The sequence below is a fragment of the Hippocampus bargibanti genome, linkage group LG05 (genome assembly GCF_051943395.1).
Source record: "Hippocampus bargibanti isolate YZ-2025 linkage group LG05, ASM5194339v1, whole genome shotgun sequence".
In the NCBI taxonomy this organism is placed as follows: domain Eukaryota; kingdom Metazoa; phylum Chordata; class Actinopteri; order Syngnathiformes; family Syngnathidae; genus Hippocampus; species Hippocampus bargibanti.
The window spans coordinates 11,346,771-11,362,904 of NC_142738.1; the positions used below are offsets into that span (position 1 = coordinate 11,346,771).

General features: G+C 41.1%; 1 protein-coding gene across 1 annotated transcript; it reads right to left on the bottom strand.

Moving 5' to 3' along the window:
- Positions 1-167: 167 nt before the first annotated feature.
- Positions 168-15,638, bottom strand: LOC148897917 (long-chain fatty acid transport protein 2-like). The gene is made up of 10 exons (XM_088996495.1): positions 15,001-15,638; positions 7,015-7,224; positions 6,446-6,604; positions 5,015-5,139; positions 4,737-4,931; positions 4,553-4,643; positions 4,248-4,446; positions 1,554-1,651; positions 1,351-1,481; positions 168-868 (listed from the first exon to the last, which is right to left on the bottom strand). The coding sequence occupies exons 1-10, from the start codon at positions 15,464-15,466 to the stop codon at positions 692-694; spliced, it is 1,851 nt and encodes a 616-aa protein (XP_088852621.1). The 5' UTR covers positions 15,467-15,638; the 3' UTR covers positions 168-691.
- Between the last annotated feature and the right edge of the window lie 496 nt (positions 15,639-16,134).

Consider the following 16,134-nt stretch of genomic DNA (forward strand, 5'->3'; position numbering starts at 1 on the left):
TTATTCATTTTTAAAATTACCATGAATGTTTTCTGAAAATATTTTCAAACATGTTAAATTTCAGAAATCACGAATCGGGAGATATTCGTACTCGCGACTCTGTGGTGCGTGTTAAAATAATGTGAGCGTTACAAAAGTGTAAATTAGAAGTAAATAAAACACACAAATACTTTCATTGTTTAATTATACATTCAATTAGTATAAAAATGTATTGTTTTTTTACATTTTATTTTGTTTCACCTTACAAATGAATTGTCTGTATTGTGTCAATAGTTGCTTTATTAACATGTATGTATTTTCCATCATTTTTCTATCCCCCACCCCCTCCAAAAAAAACACTTCTCTTCACCCTTTCTCCTAAACATTGACATCATCAAACGTGAACTTTAAACGTGATCATAAGATCAGTTCAAAGGCATTTTGATAACTCCAACTGGATTGGAGAAATATTAAACATTGTGACAAAGTTCAACATCCAAAGGTTAAGCACATGAAGCAACACACGCATACAAGAGGAATGGATACATTATTTTCAGTCATCTTTTGAAACGCTCCAGTAGATTTCATCCGTATTAGTGGCGGTGCATGTTGCTTTCTAGGCCTGGTCGGGGTTGGAAATAAAACGAATCATTGGAAGCAGCAGATTCGTAAACAAAACGAGTTTGCACAACTGAAAAGTTCAACACTCGTGTTAAAGTTTAATCATGCCACAGCTAATGGCGCTGTACACATCTGTGGTCATGGGAGCAAACGTCCGTTTGGCTGCGTTGAGGTAGTATAAAGGATCACTGATGACGTCTGGGTTGAAGCCTTCTTCTACCAGCTTGGCTTTCTTCATTTTAAAAGTACCCGTCTTCTCCAAGGAAGGCTGAAAGACACGTGGACATATATAAATACATATGAAATTTTCAACTTACGAAAAGTCTGAAAGGTTTGGGGGCTGGGCTAGTCGGGGGAGCATGACGTCACAGAGGATCCTCGGGAATGGTGCTCTATGTCATATTTTCGTCAATTCCCGAATAAATTCGTCAATGTCAGTGAACGAGTTCAAAATTATTTGGCGGATTAATCGCTAATTGCCTTTCTAATCTGCCAAACATCGAAATGGGACCAAAAAAATACATCCATATCCGTCATGTCCTAGTGTTTCTTCTTCTTCTTCTTTTCCTTTAGGCTTTTCCCTTCAAGGGGTCGCCACAGCGAATCAGTAACCTCCATCTTCAGAGGTATGATACGCATGTTTGTTTTGGCCAAGCTTTTACGTCGGATGCCCTTCCTGACACAACCCTCTGTACCTGTCCTAGTGTTTACGTTGTGTAAACAATAGTTCCAAGAAACACGATGCTTTACTTGGATCCTGATGAAACGCGGGCGTGCGTACGGCGGCAGGTAGTTGACAGCCTGATTGTAGGCGCTGACGCAGTCAAAGTCTTCTCCTTCTTTCAAAGTGATTGCCGCCATGCCCACGCGGCCCTCGTTCCCTTTCATGGCAAAAACAGATTACAATCATGCGATGTTTAGCTCTATTTTTACATGAGTTGTTGATGCCTTACCTTCCACTTTAACACCGTAAACATTGGCCTCTAAAATGCAAGGCGCCATGGTGAGAACGTCAGCAACTTCTGATGTGGCCACATTCTCTCCCTTCCATCTGTTCATGAAAAAAAAAAAAGAGTTAACACTGGGGAACTTTATGAATGAGCCTTCTGTCTCGCAACAATGGGACCAACAAACAAAATCTGTATCGCTAGCATTTTTTTAGATATTTTACCCAATTTTTTTAATGGTGGTGTATGATTTAGCTGCACCAGAAAAACTCGTACCCTTTATCGAGCCTCACAAACATGGCATGATTATCAAGAAAGAGGCAGACAAAAATGAGTGACAAAAATGTGTTTTGTGGATATGTGAGAGCCCCTTGGTGACGATTGATTTCTGGATGCATCTGGGAAATTAAATCATTCAAATTTAGTGGCTAATGGAAATGATGTCAGAGCTGTTGCAGCCAGTTGACCCCTTGGGGATGAAAAGGGGGCCACATTCTAAAACTGACGGGGCCCGATTTAACCAGATTGTCTTTCATAACATTGCGCTGTGGAAATGTAAATTTCTCCACTGTAATACTAACAAAGTCAAATTCAATCCAATTGCAGAAATATGCAAAATGGGTTGAAATAAACCAAAATACATCCATTGGAACATTATATTTCTAAATTACAAATTAAAAACCGTTATTTGAGTGAAATCTATTTTTCTAATACAGGTATATCGACAATTTAAATTCAAGTCAAATAATGTATTCATCCATAAAATAAACGTTTTTAATGTTCTTTATTTACTTCACAATCAATACTGTGCTATTTTGATATTGTCCGGCATTACAGTAAACACAAAGAGAACAGATCTAGCACAGTATTTCTTACTAGTGTCTACTGAAAACAATTTTTTGCTGTGAAGATTTCCAATGTCCCTCAACAGCTCTGAAATCATTCCTAATAGCCACTAAATTCGAATCATCAACAGCAGTTTGCAACGAATTGTCACTGCCCTTCACAGACTTATTCGATTGTTTCTTAAAAACGAGAATATGCTTGTTTTCTGCCTCTTTTTAATGTCATTCAGTTTTATTGCTGTTCGCAGGCTCCATTCTGCAAACACTCGCTACGTCCGATGTAAACACTGCAATGCACCATGGGTAAATGACGATTTGATTAGCATTTTCGGCAGTTTCCGGCAGATCACGAAAAAGCCCGAGATACGTCGACTTCGGAATGCACCACAAATGCAAGGTGATTACGGCTCGATATTGGTAAGGCTACTAAGGCGAGATGGAAGACGACGAAAGTAAAAACCTCGACCAAGTGAAAACGAACAGTTTTCAATTGCTGTTTAACTAAATTTGTTTCTTTAGCTATTTTAACATAAGTTTGTCATGTGTGGTGTAGCTCATGTAGCAATATGCGCTAATAGTAATAGACTTGCGCAGGTGCTGGCGCAGTGGAGTTACAAATTTGCGCCAGTGGCTGTCAAAATGCATAAATGGCGCAGATGCATCCCTGTGGATGTAGCCATGCATTTCCCTGACGGAGACTCTCCCTGCTTTGCTTTTGAACAAAGCACTATATAAATCAACATGTGTTGTATTGTATATATTTGAACTTGGGCGGCCCGGTAGTCGAGTGGTTAGCACTTTTATCGAACAGTTCCATCCAGAAAAGACTGGCTATGAGAATCATCAACATGATGAACGATAATGTGATGCCTCAGTTTCGTAAGACCTTACAAGTCAGAAAGCAACAGGTGTCAATGAAGAGGTTTTTAGTCAGCAAAAATGATAAAGAGTCTCAGAAGAAAGAAGCAGAGAAGAGAAGCCACACCGGAGGTTGAGTTACCAACAGTCCATTCAGTAACTCCCGTCCTGTAACCGTCCTGTAACTCCCGTCCTTAAACCCGTCTTTGAAACAAACTGTACTTTAAAACCCTAATTTAAAACTATATCGCAACTTTGAAACCATAACCCTATTTTAATTCTATTTGGAACCTTTATTTGAAACCCATACTGAGGTTTGAAATTTAAATTTCAAACCATATCAGGAAAGCCTGACCCTATTTTTAACTCATTCACTGCCATTCACAAATTTATTCGGGAATTGAAAATATGACGTCATTCCCGAATTTGTTCGGGTTTTGGTCTTTTTCTTTTTTGGGTGCTGATAAGGAGCTGGCCATGGCCTCTGGCATTATTTCTTTCCTTCCACAAGGGGCAGCATTTCCCCTTTTCCCCATGTTTGCACTTTGTTCCAGCTTCAGCTCTTGTTAAAGCGCTATATAAACTCATATGTATTTATTGCATTATATTGTGGACAACTGCCCTCATTTCAAGCTCATATAACTCCAGACCCATAAAATTCAGGAATTAACTTTTTTTCTGTTGAAAGAAGAGAGTCTAAGGTTTATTATCCTGCATTGAATGTTTATGTAGTCCTTAAACGCAATAGTATGTGGGTTCTGGAATTGGAGTGACAATGACAAAAACCCTGGCACTGGAGTGGACACATTTTAACATGTCTGGCAGTGAATGAGTTAATTGCTCCTTTAAAGCTCTCGGTATGTTGCATTCTGAGCTGCGATTAGCCATTCAAACCATATTTTTACCTCTCATATTTTGAAATTTCTTTTGTGATGCTCTCTCCACAAGCACGATCAATGAAAATGATATCATGAGAAAGTAAAGCGCGGCGACTTGCCTGAAAGTGTCACCCACTCGATCCTGAAAATAGACAAAGTTGTCCTCGTCAAAGCGAAGCAAATCTCCCGTGTTGAAGTACAAGTCGCCTTTTTTGACAACGTCGCGAAGCCTCTTCTGCTCCGTCTGCCGGTCGTTGCCCGCGTAGCCCACAAAGGGTGACCGCCGAGTCACCTTCCCCACCAAGAGGCCCGTCTCACCTGACAGACGGGTCACACCACACAAAAGGTCTACAATGTTCATTTCCCAAATATTCAAGACAACTTGTGGTTTTTGACTTATGTTTTAAAACTGTGCTCTTCGCACCCGTGGCTGCCTTGATGCAAAGACCCTTTGAGTTTCGTACAGGCTCCTCCTTCTCAATGTCATACTTGAGCAACATGTATGGGAAGATTAACTGGAGAGAGAATTTGACATTTGCGGATATTTCTCAAAGTCTTGTGGTGCCGATAAAAAAAATAGAAAAGATCAACTAACAGGAAATTCCTACCTTGTGGAAAAAATTGATTCGTCCTACAGCGCCAACCTTGGAAGTGTAGTTAATAAATCCGATGTTTCCCTCCGTAGCTGCGTAAAGTTCCTTGACTTGAATGTCACCGAAGCGCCTCAGAAACTCAGACCAGATGTCAGCCCGAACGCCGTTGCCCATTGCAATTCGTACTTTGTGATCCTTGTCATTCTCCCTCTGCAAGACGAAACGACATCCACAGACCTTCTGAAATTGAAATTGTCTCAGGAGAGGCAAATGTCTTGTGCAATGGCTCTGACCTTGTCCGTGTTGCAGAGGTAACGCATGGTCTCGCCGATATACTGCATCACGGTCACGTTGTGCTCCCTGCAGTCATCCCAGAACTGAGAAGCGGAGAACTTCCTCTTCAGTACGACTGATATACCTACGGCCCACATCAACACTCACTTCACTACAAAATCATCCAAACGTAGAGGTAGAGTCCGGTGGAGTCCGCACTGGCATTTACAATACAATGGCACGAAATCACTTCGTGCTGGAAGAAATTTCTCAACTAGAAAATGTCGTAAATTTAGATGTGTTTTCCATCTTTTCCATTCATACCTGTCAACTTTCGGTTTTGCCCATATTTTATAAGTTTTTTAAAATCATTTTAAATAACGCATGGCCTCCCATAACTTTTATACAGGAAAAAAAAATAACATTGTGAACGGATCTTAAAAAAGACCATTTTGGCTCAAATCCAGTTGGTCTCAACTGCTCATAGTCAACAACAACAACAACGCTGCCGCCGATCGCTACTAACGGCATGGCAAATCCTCAATCATATTTTTTAGCGCTACGTATACGGTCAGTTTGATAAAAGCATAACGTGCGCATGTGCGGTAAACAGTCTGCATTTCCGCTTGTTAGCGTTTTTTAAATCATTTCAAATCATGTACGGCGTACTACAACTTTTATACGGGAATTGTAATCATTTATAAGGGCAACTATTAGCCAAGGTATGGTTCCAAACTCCTCCAAAATACAGACTTAAATGTTTCATAAAGCATACCAATGCATCAAAATAATAAAACTAGACTATTGTGCAATACATGAACGTTGTGCAGCATGCATAAAAAAGACTAAAGAATAAAACAGATGCATAGTCATTTCATTTTTAACTGCGCCCTCAGCGGTTTTTTTTTTTTGTCCTCTTTAGTCCACATTGTCTCAGAAGGTTTTTTTGCCTGTCGTTTTGTAAATAAGTCATTCAATGACATTTGCTTTTGTTGGCTTTTATCCAAAGCAAACATCAGCGTCGTGAGTGATCGCCCGACTGGTGAACCCTTTTTATGGGTGATTCACATTCAAAACTATCTGAACGACCGAGGGGCGAATGACAAGGATGCTGCATCCACACAAAATCTTTCTCCACACATGCGGTCGTAGTCCTTCTTCACCAATAGGATGCTAGAATGCTGCATGGTCACAGCCAATAGCAAAGGGGCTATAAGTATGTTGCATTCAGGAAACTCGGAGCTGCAATGAGCCAACCATACTGTGTTTTAAACTTGAGTATTTTATGTTTTTTTTTTCGTAACGAGAGGTGATATATTACTACGGAGACATTTCGTAACTTGAAAATTTCGTATTAATTGTCTTTTCTAAGTAGAGGTCCCATTTTACATATACTAACGAAGGATTCAGAAAAAAAAATTGTCAGACACTGATCAACGTCAACTACAAACCTCTCTCAATGCTGCCCGTTAACCCGATGAGGAAGCCTGAGCTGTGGTAGAGTGGCAGGTTGATGTAGAAGACGTCGTCTCTAGTGACTCCGCACACTGACTGAAGGAAGGATGCGGCCCACATCCTCTCGTGAGTGATTATCGCCGCTTTGGGTAAACCTATTGCGGACAGAAGCATATAAACAAAAGTGTCAGAACCCTGCGGGACAGCAGAAAGTGGATGTAAAGGAGTGGATCACAGAACTAACACTTAGATGCGTAACGGGGGCATCAAATTGGGATTACCGGTACTGTTTTAGAGCGCCTCATTGTAACAGTGTGGTAAAATGCCTCCACAAACGGGTGGAATACATTTGAGCGACCGGAGGCTGTAATTGTACATATTTTTATGGCTCAAACATGTATGGAAGCGTCGATCTAAGAAGGAAGACTATTAAAATTAGCTTTGTTTCTTTTTTTCTGAAACACACGCCAAAATGCATCACGCCACATCACCACTTAGGGTCACAAATTCCAACTACTAGCAGATTTGAACATACAGGGAATTACGGACATTGTCGCGTCTATACCAGTAGTTCCTGACGTGTAGATGTACAGAGCGGCGCTCTTGTATGTAACATTGGCTCTGAGGTCAATGGACAGAGGTTGGTCCGAGGCCTTGGAGATCTTGTCAGCCAAGAAATTGACACCTTGACAATTCCGCGTTTCTGATAGGAAGTACACGGTGACCCCTTGCTCTCGAAGAGCAGGTAAGACTTCCTCCACGACATCCTGCAGCTCTGTCAACATACACAAACACACACACAAATTTAGGTAATGTCACCCATTGATCAAAATACATGTTCTATAATATATTTCAAAGAAGAAAAAAAATCCTCCTGGAAAACAACAGACAAGAAATCAACAAACAGCAAAATTAGCATGCCATCTGGGAGTCTATTTTCAAATTATTCCTGAAAAATTAGTCAGAACAAGTTTCCATACGTTATTATTTTAAGGTATTGGGGTCTTCGTGGAAGTGGCCGGTGACAGCCACTGATACAATACAATACATATTGATTTATATAGCGCTTTAACAACCGCTGAAGCTGTAACAAAGCGCCTAACATGAAAAACTATTATATACAGGTGATAAAGCAGTCACACAGATAGTAGAACGCACCAGCGAGTAAAACTAAGATCAAGTCTGAATCATGCCGAGTGAATTCCAAAGAGTACAATTAAGTTATGAGGTGGGTTTTAATGTTGGGCAGTGAGGGGGGCTTGCCGAATGTTCAGTGGAAGGTTATTACAGCTAGTGGGACCAGCAACGGAAAAGGCTCGATCCCCTCTGAGGGACACCTAATATGTGTAGGGGTGTATGAGCTAGGAGAGGTAAAGGAGAGCAAGGCCTTTTAAAGACTTGAAGACAAATAATAAGATCTTGAAAATAATTAGAAAATGTATAGGGAGCCAGTGAAGGGATGGCAGAGTAGGAGTTATGTGCTCCCTCTTATGCGTACCAGTCAAGAGGTGAGCAGCAGCAGTCTGGACCAGATGGAGACGCTTCATAGAGTATTGACTGACTCCAAAGTAAAGCGCATTACAGTAATTGAGCCGAGATGTAAGAAAGGCATGAATTACTGCTTCAAGGTACTGATGAGAAAGGAGAGGTTTTATTTTAGCCAGATGCCTAAAATGAAAGAAGCTGGATTAAGCAACGGCACTCAGCAATTGTCAATCAAGTTTAAAGTCACTGTCCGGTTTAAGACCCCTGTTTGAGACAGTTCACTTCAGATAAGGAGCCAGAGGGCCCAAGTCAACAGGATGAGCTGTACATGGGCCGCTGGGACCAAACAGTATCACTTCTGTCTTCTTTTCATTGAAGTTCAAGAGGTTTTGTCCCATCCAGGTTTTGATTTCTTCCAAGCAGGATAAAAGAGTCCGTAACCAAAGTGTCTTTTTTTTGCACAGTGGGACATAGATCAGACAGTCATCAGCATAGCAGTGGAAGGAAATATGTTTCCTTAGGATGGAACTCAAGGGATGGAGCAGGTATAGTGAGTACATTGGTCCCCAAATTGAGCCCTGCGGAATACCACATAACAGAGGGGCAGTACGTGACTCAGAGCAGCCAAGACGAGCACAAAAGGACACACGTATTCTCCAGTGTCATTAGCCAGGAGGATGTCATTAGAAACCTGTTAAAGGGCAGACTCTGTGCTACGCATTGTCTTGAAACCTGACTGGAAGACCTCCAAGATGTTATGTTCATCCAAGAAAGATTTCAACTGCACGTGCACCCCTTTTTCAAGCATTTTTAAAATGAAAGGCACTTTGGAAATGGGCCTAAAATTTGATCAAGACCAGGTTACTTGACAACAGTTGGAGAGCAGCATGACTGAACAGTTGTGGGGCAATGCCAGAAGAGAGGTTCCTGTTGATAATGGCCAAGAACTTCCTACAAGAAATGCGGAGGAAGAGACTCACACGGGGAGCCAGATGGCTTTGACTGGCGAGCCACATCCATTAAAAGGGTCAAGGACAAAGCCTCAAAGGAATTAAGCACACCTGATCACAAAACATTGACCGTAGAGTCAAATGTGGTATTTGAAGCAAGAGTCCTAGCATTAGAAACCTTATCAATGAAAAACTCAAGGAATCTGTTGCACATCTCGGGTGAAGGTTTCGAGCAAGTCGGCCGATACTGATACTGAAGGCAAAAAAATAAATAAATACAGTGATACCTTGGCTTACAAACGCTTTAGCTTACGAACTTTTCGCTTTACGAACGTTAAATTCGGGAGAATATAATCTTGGCATACGAACTAGTTTTTGGGAAACACACGGAGCGCCACAATGACTGGCGGACTAGTTTTCCATATCCACTTTCTTTCAGTGCACTCAGTGCAGACATGGTTTGTTATCAAGTGGATACTTTTGCTTTTTTTGGGACCGAAAAAGACCCCACCACATGCTAGTGTTAAACTGAAGAGGACACAAAAGAAAATTACGGACAAGCAGAAGAAGGAGATGATCAAAAAACACAAACGACGTGTGCCTTTGTGTGACTTAGCGTCCCAGTACCAGTATGCTAAGTCGACCATTGCTACGTGTAAGGGTGTTTCTATGTTGTCTAAGCAACGGTTTCAGGCAATAGAAGAGGTTGAAAAACTTCTGTTGATTTGGATTAATGAAAAGCAGCTAGCAGGGGACAGTCCTTATGGAAGGTGACTCTCCTTCCAAACAGTAACTCCCTCCCTCCCTCCCTCCTCCTCCGACTCCATCAAGCCATCGACCATCACAAAGGTAAATAAAACGACTTTATTATACTGTACTTTATTTCTTTATTATAATACAATAGCACATTTATTATACATAAAGTAAGGTATATTTTGTGTAGTTTTCAGGCTTATTTAGTAGAAATTTGTTTTATGGGGACCTGGAAACAGATTATTCTCATTTTTAATGGTTTCTTATGGGAAATAAATGTTTGGCAGACGAACTTTTTGCCTTACACACACATTCTGGGAACCAATTAAGTTTGTAAGTTGAGATACCAGCGTACATAAAAATGTGATTGAGTAAGTCCTGCTTGGCAGCAGTTACCACTGTAGTGCGGTTGTTTTTCAAATGGCCATGAATCATCATCTGCATCAATTGTCATTGTGTTCAATTACATTTTATATATCAAGAGTCAAGTTGAAAAGGTTTCTTCAGCCGTCATCTGCACTTCTTTGAAGGTGTTTTATGAAAAATTGCCTTGTTACAGGTTCGGAGAGATCGCAGCAGAGAAATGACCACAAATAACGACTGTATATATAAAATTATGTATTTATTGATAAAACACACAACAACAGCATTTACAGCATTTCCCGATCATGAGTAATTACGCTAGACACAAACTGTCACCTCTTTGCCCCCACGTAAAGACTCCAACATCACGGTTAAGATCCAGAATAGTATACCTTATCGTTGACAGAGGGCAGAGAGCCGGCAAATACACCCTGGTAGAGTAATCTGGACTGGAAAACCCAAAGCTGGACACCCGTGCACAGTTCACACCAGACTCTACCAATATTGAGGAAAACCCCATCTTATCGACCCACTCTTTGCTAAGACAGGTGGCCAGCCTGACCACGCAGGAGATAAGTCATTCCTCCTCCTTATCCTCAGCCCCGGACTAACGAGCAATTTTTGGCAGGCACACAAAGGTGTGTGAGAACCTGCAATTTCCAAAACCAAAACAAATTTGGTCAGTGTGACCGATTGTGCCAGTGTATCCGACCCAAGTGTTTCGACTCAGAAAAACAAAAAGGCGAATACAAAACAGTCAATGTGAGAAGCAAAAAAGCGAATACAAAACAATCAGTGTACCCAGGTGTTTCGACTCAGATACAAAACAATCACTGTGAGAAGCAAAAAGGCGAATACAAAACAATCAATGTGAAAAACAAAAAATGAAACTATATATGAGTCAGCTCAGGACACCATTAACCTTTTTATTTCTTCCATCAGAAGGTGTCGGACGTTTTGCTCTTCATCCGAAGAGCTTCGTCAGCGAACTCAAGTTGTGCTGGTAACTCCGGCCCTATATACCAGCACAACTTTAGTTCACTGACAAAGCTCTTCGGATGAGGAGTGAAACGTCCGACACCTTCAAAGAAGTGCAGATGACGGCTGAAGAACCCTTGTCATTGATGGACCACTCCTGTACGACTGAGAGCCTACACAGTCAAGAGTCACGTGATATGTTACCGGTAAAATGAAATCTGGGGTCTATGCGGTGATGATGATTCCGATAGTTCATGCACTTTGGATCTTATTTTGAAGGCACTATGAAACATTAACCTCGCGACCAGAGAGTGCCGCCGGCTAGATAAGTTCCTTGCGTTTATTGTGTTTCTAAAATACCACAGTTTTCACACAGCTCATGTCATATTAATGAAGCCAATGATTGAAAATGTTGTTTGACATTAAACCGGTCCGTGGAGCAAAAAAATGTGAGCCGCTGTTGAGAGTACTGCCGTTTGTTCATGCCAACTGCTGTCTCACTGCTGAACAAACACCCGTAAAAACCTGGAATCTCTCCACTCAGCCATTCTAAATAGCACAGCCACTTTGAAAATTTACATATGCTCATCTCTGCAAATAAACGGTATACATCACTCTTTACTGTGTACACCGTTCTTTAAAGTACATATTTGATGCATGCCAATATTGTTTTGTTTTGTCTTTTTTACATCATCATCATACTTTGTGACCTTTCCCATTATAACACAAATAAAAAAATGTTCTTATCGATCCAAACAACAACATCCTTTGGGATGATGCAATCATTACGTTGATATTTTGAGGAATGAGTGTGTTGGTAGTGAACTCAACTTGCTTGCCAACAAGCAAGGATTTCAAGCAGGAATTTTCGTGAACAAGACAGACAGAAAATATAATTTCTTCTGCAAAAAGTACTCAGTCACTGAAGTTGGGTGAAGCTGTTGTTCTTTTTTATGCATCAGAAACATGCACCGACATTTTGGGGGTCTCCTATAGTCATCCATGCTCCTGCATATGGTTACACACGTAGAATCAAGAAACAAGTGGAACCAGGACTAACATTCTAGTTCTCCAGGATTCATTCACATTTTTGAATGGCGGTGTTAAATTTCATTTCTTCTTTGCCGCACCTTAGTTGCATAGCTAATACTGTCATCGCTGGACAACTCTGGGGCGACTGTGCTTTTTTGGCAGTATTGGGCAGCATTTTAACATTTCAGCATCAGCGCAGAGCGCCGATGCGTATGTGGAACTGTCGCGGCTTAGAATTGAAGCCGATTTACGCAGGACAGGAGATGTGAGACAATCTCTTTTCGTCATTGGATGCTACAGCTTTGTGTTTGCTTTCTCCGTTTAGCTTGTAGCAGACGTGCACATTTCACCATGAGGTCCCTGATCCACTGGTGAAAAGGACGCTTTGATCCTCTTCTCTTTCATGTAGAATTGCTTCAGACAACAAAGAAGGTGCAGAAACTGCTTAAAATTGAATGACTGTCTGTGTCACATAATAATAACAATAACAACAACAACAATAATAATAATAATAATAATAATAATAATAATAATAATACAGTAAAGTCTCGTTATATCGATATTCAAGGGAGTCCGAAAAAATATCGATATAACCGGGACTATCGATATATCCGACCCTGTTTGCATGTAATTTTCTCCGTGCGTGCATAGAAATAGTATCGATATAACCGGGACTATCGATATAACCGATATCGATATAACGAGACTTTACTGTATATTTTATTTCAAGCGCCTTTCAAAGCCCTCAAGGACACTTTACAGTCACAGACAAGCATAGATACAACAATAAATAAAATACAATTATAAATAGAATACAATAAATAAATACAATTATAAATAGAGCTACACAGAAAATGCAATTTTAAATAGGTGGGATTAGAGATGGGATTTAAAGGTGGGAAGAGAATCGATGTTACAAATGTTGGGAGGAAGTGAGTTCTAGAGTTTGGGGGCAGAGCAGCTGAAAGCTCTATCCCCCATCGTGCTAAGACGGGCAGCGGGGGCACACAGAGGTGGAGGGAGGAAGAGGATCTGAGGGGACGAGAGGGAATAGAAATTTGAAGAAGGTCAGACAGGAATGGAGGGCAGGGTTATGGATAGCTTTAAATGTAATAAAAGAATTTGCTGCCACTTTGCTGCTGTGAAATGTAAATTTCTCCACTGTGAGACTAATAAAGGCATATCCAATCCAATCCAATTTAAAAGTTGATTCTATACAGTGGGACCTTGGCTTACGCACTTAATTGGTTCCCAGAGTGTGTAAGGCGAAAAGTGTGTATCTCAAAAAATAATTTCCCATTGGAAACCATTAAAATGAGAATAATCCGTTTCCAGGTCTCCATAAACTATAATTTTCAACTAAATAAGCCTTGAAACTACAAATTATTCTATGTATAATAAATGTCCTATTGTATTGTAATGAAAGAAATACACTGCACTGTATAATAAAGTCGTTTTATTTACCTTTGTGATGGTCATTGATGGCTTGATGGAATGGAGTGGCAGGTCGGAGAGAATTGCTGTTTGAAAGAAGTCACATTCCATAAGGACTGTAATTAAAGAAATAAAATGTACTGTAAAATAAAGTTGTTTTATTTACGATGGAATATGGTTCAGACTTCTCTTCCTGTGTTATGAAAGTCCGGTTAGGCATCTTTTTCCACAAAAGGCCAGTCTCATCTGCATTAAATAATTGCTGAGGAACGTAGCCTTCTTCTTTCACCATTTCGAGGAATGATCAATAAACGGCGAACTTCCAGGTTGCCGCATGACGATATCAGAGTGAATTAGCCGTGCCTTCTCTGATATAATTGCTTTATTCACGCTGTCGCCGGCTAGCTGCTTTTCGTTAATCCAAATTAACAGAAATTTTTCAAATTCTTCCATTGCCCCAGACAGTTGCTTTGACAGCACGGAAACACCTTTAGCAACACACGCAATTTAGCATATTGGTACTGGGCTGTTGAATCAGAAAAACGCACACCTCGTTCGTGTTTCTCAATGATCTCCTTCTTCTCCTCGGCTGTAATTTTGTTTTGTGTCTTCTTCGGCTGCACACAAGCCTGTGGTTGGGGTCTTTTTCAGTCCCATAACAGCAAAAATATCTGTGAAAAAATCCATGAAGAGGATCGACGTGTGCACTCAGAGAAAGGGGGTGTGGAAAGGTAGGCCGGCTGGGGCGCTGTTAGGTCGTGTGCTTTGGTCTTCCGCCAAAGATTAATCCGCCAGCCATGGTGGGGCAGCCCTCCATATGTATCCCAAAAAGTAGTGTGTATTCCGAGATTTAATTCTCATAAATTTAACGTTTGTAAACCGAAAAATTCGTAAGGCAAGGTGTTCGTAAACCGAGGCCCCACTGTATTTGATTGTATTATTTGTTGCTTAGTTTTGTTGTTGTTGCTTTGAATTCAAAATGGCGCAGCGAAAGTGGCTGCCTCTACAACATGTCCTGTATTTTGTTTTTCTACTTTTTCCTTTCCTTTCCTCATATTTTTATCACTTTGCTGCTGTGAAATGTAAATATCTCCACTGCGAGACTAATGAAGGCTAATCCAACCCAATTGGCAGAAATGAAAACAAATAAATAAATAAATAAATAAATAAATAAATAAATAAATAAATAAATAAATAAATAAATAAATAAAACAGTTTCTTACTGGCTGTCACTCCTGTCATAAAATATCATGTAAAGGAAGTTGCAATGTTTCCTAAAGTGCTGATAAGGTGTATGTTTCCCTTGCGTTGTGTCTTTTTATTTCCAAATCGTTAATGCAAACGTTATAATAAACAGACACTAGTGGCATAGCTTTCTGTTTCAGGCTATTATAAAAAATCATCATCATCATCATCATCAACTCAACCAAAAACTGAAGGATTGAGTATATAGCCCAAAACAAATCCTCTGGTATAAGTCAATGGAAAAAAAGGTTGAGGACCACTGGGCAAATGAACCTAATGAATAAGTGTCCCACGCATATCACGCATCTCACCTGCCGACGTCACGATCACTTTGGCCCCGCAGCAGGAGAAACAGTGCAGCAGAGACTTCGCTCGAATGTTGAAATTAAGCAAGGCAACCGGACAACCCAATTTGGCGAGTCCCAGCCAGGTCCAGACAAGGTTTGGCTCGTTGCCCAGAAAGAGCGCCACCGTGTCCCCCTCTCGCAGGTGCGCCTCCTGTTTCAGCACTCGGGCCACCTGGTTGCTGCGCCGATCCACTTCGCCATAGGAGAAGCGCTGCCCCTCGAAGTGCAGGAAGGTCTTGGCCGGGTGTCTCCGGGCCGCCACCAGAAAGCAATCCAAGACGGTGTGGAACGGCTTCCTTCTCTTATACACGACGAGCCTGACGGCGAGCAAGACGCTCCGAAGAATGAACGCGCAGTCATCAAACCAACACGGGAAGCGAGTTGTAAGGATGAGCACCAAACCGCCGACGATCGTCAACCAGATTAACATCCCGAATTGGAGGATCTAACAGAAGAAGGCCGAAATACGGAGCGACAGTCTTGTATAGTGCGAGTGCGCGTGGAGTTTCGGTGCCAAAACTCAGCCGTGAACTGCACCTCTCACCTACTTTCCACCTGTTTTCGAGATGTCAGATTAATTCACACGCCCACTGGAGAAAATCGGCACGCGTTATTCCGCCCTTAATTTCCTCGTCTTCATCTTCCTTTTAATAACCGGTCCGTGCCAAAACAGGTCGATTTCGAGCCTCATATTGTCACTGAACACATTGCTGCAACGTACGTTTACAATATGCCGAATAAATTCTAACCATATCACAGATGTAAATTGGTGTAAATTAAGGGGGTTGTTGTTTTTAGTGGACAACTCAACTTTTTGAACGCAGCTTTTGTAGCGCTGGACATTCCTGCAGCAGTCCTAGCGTTATTACAGTCACCAAAATAGCAGTTTACTTTAACGATGGCTAATATTCACGGAAGAATAATGACACACAGCCGTTTCTGTCTTTGGTCTGGGAACTCACTCGCGTTTATTCTGCGCATGCTCATAAAAGGCTTTACAACATCCAGGTCTCACAGATTCACTCGTTCGCAGGCAACATCACTATGTGAATAACTTAAACATGAATTTGCCACTCATACCATCAAACATACTCAACC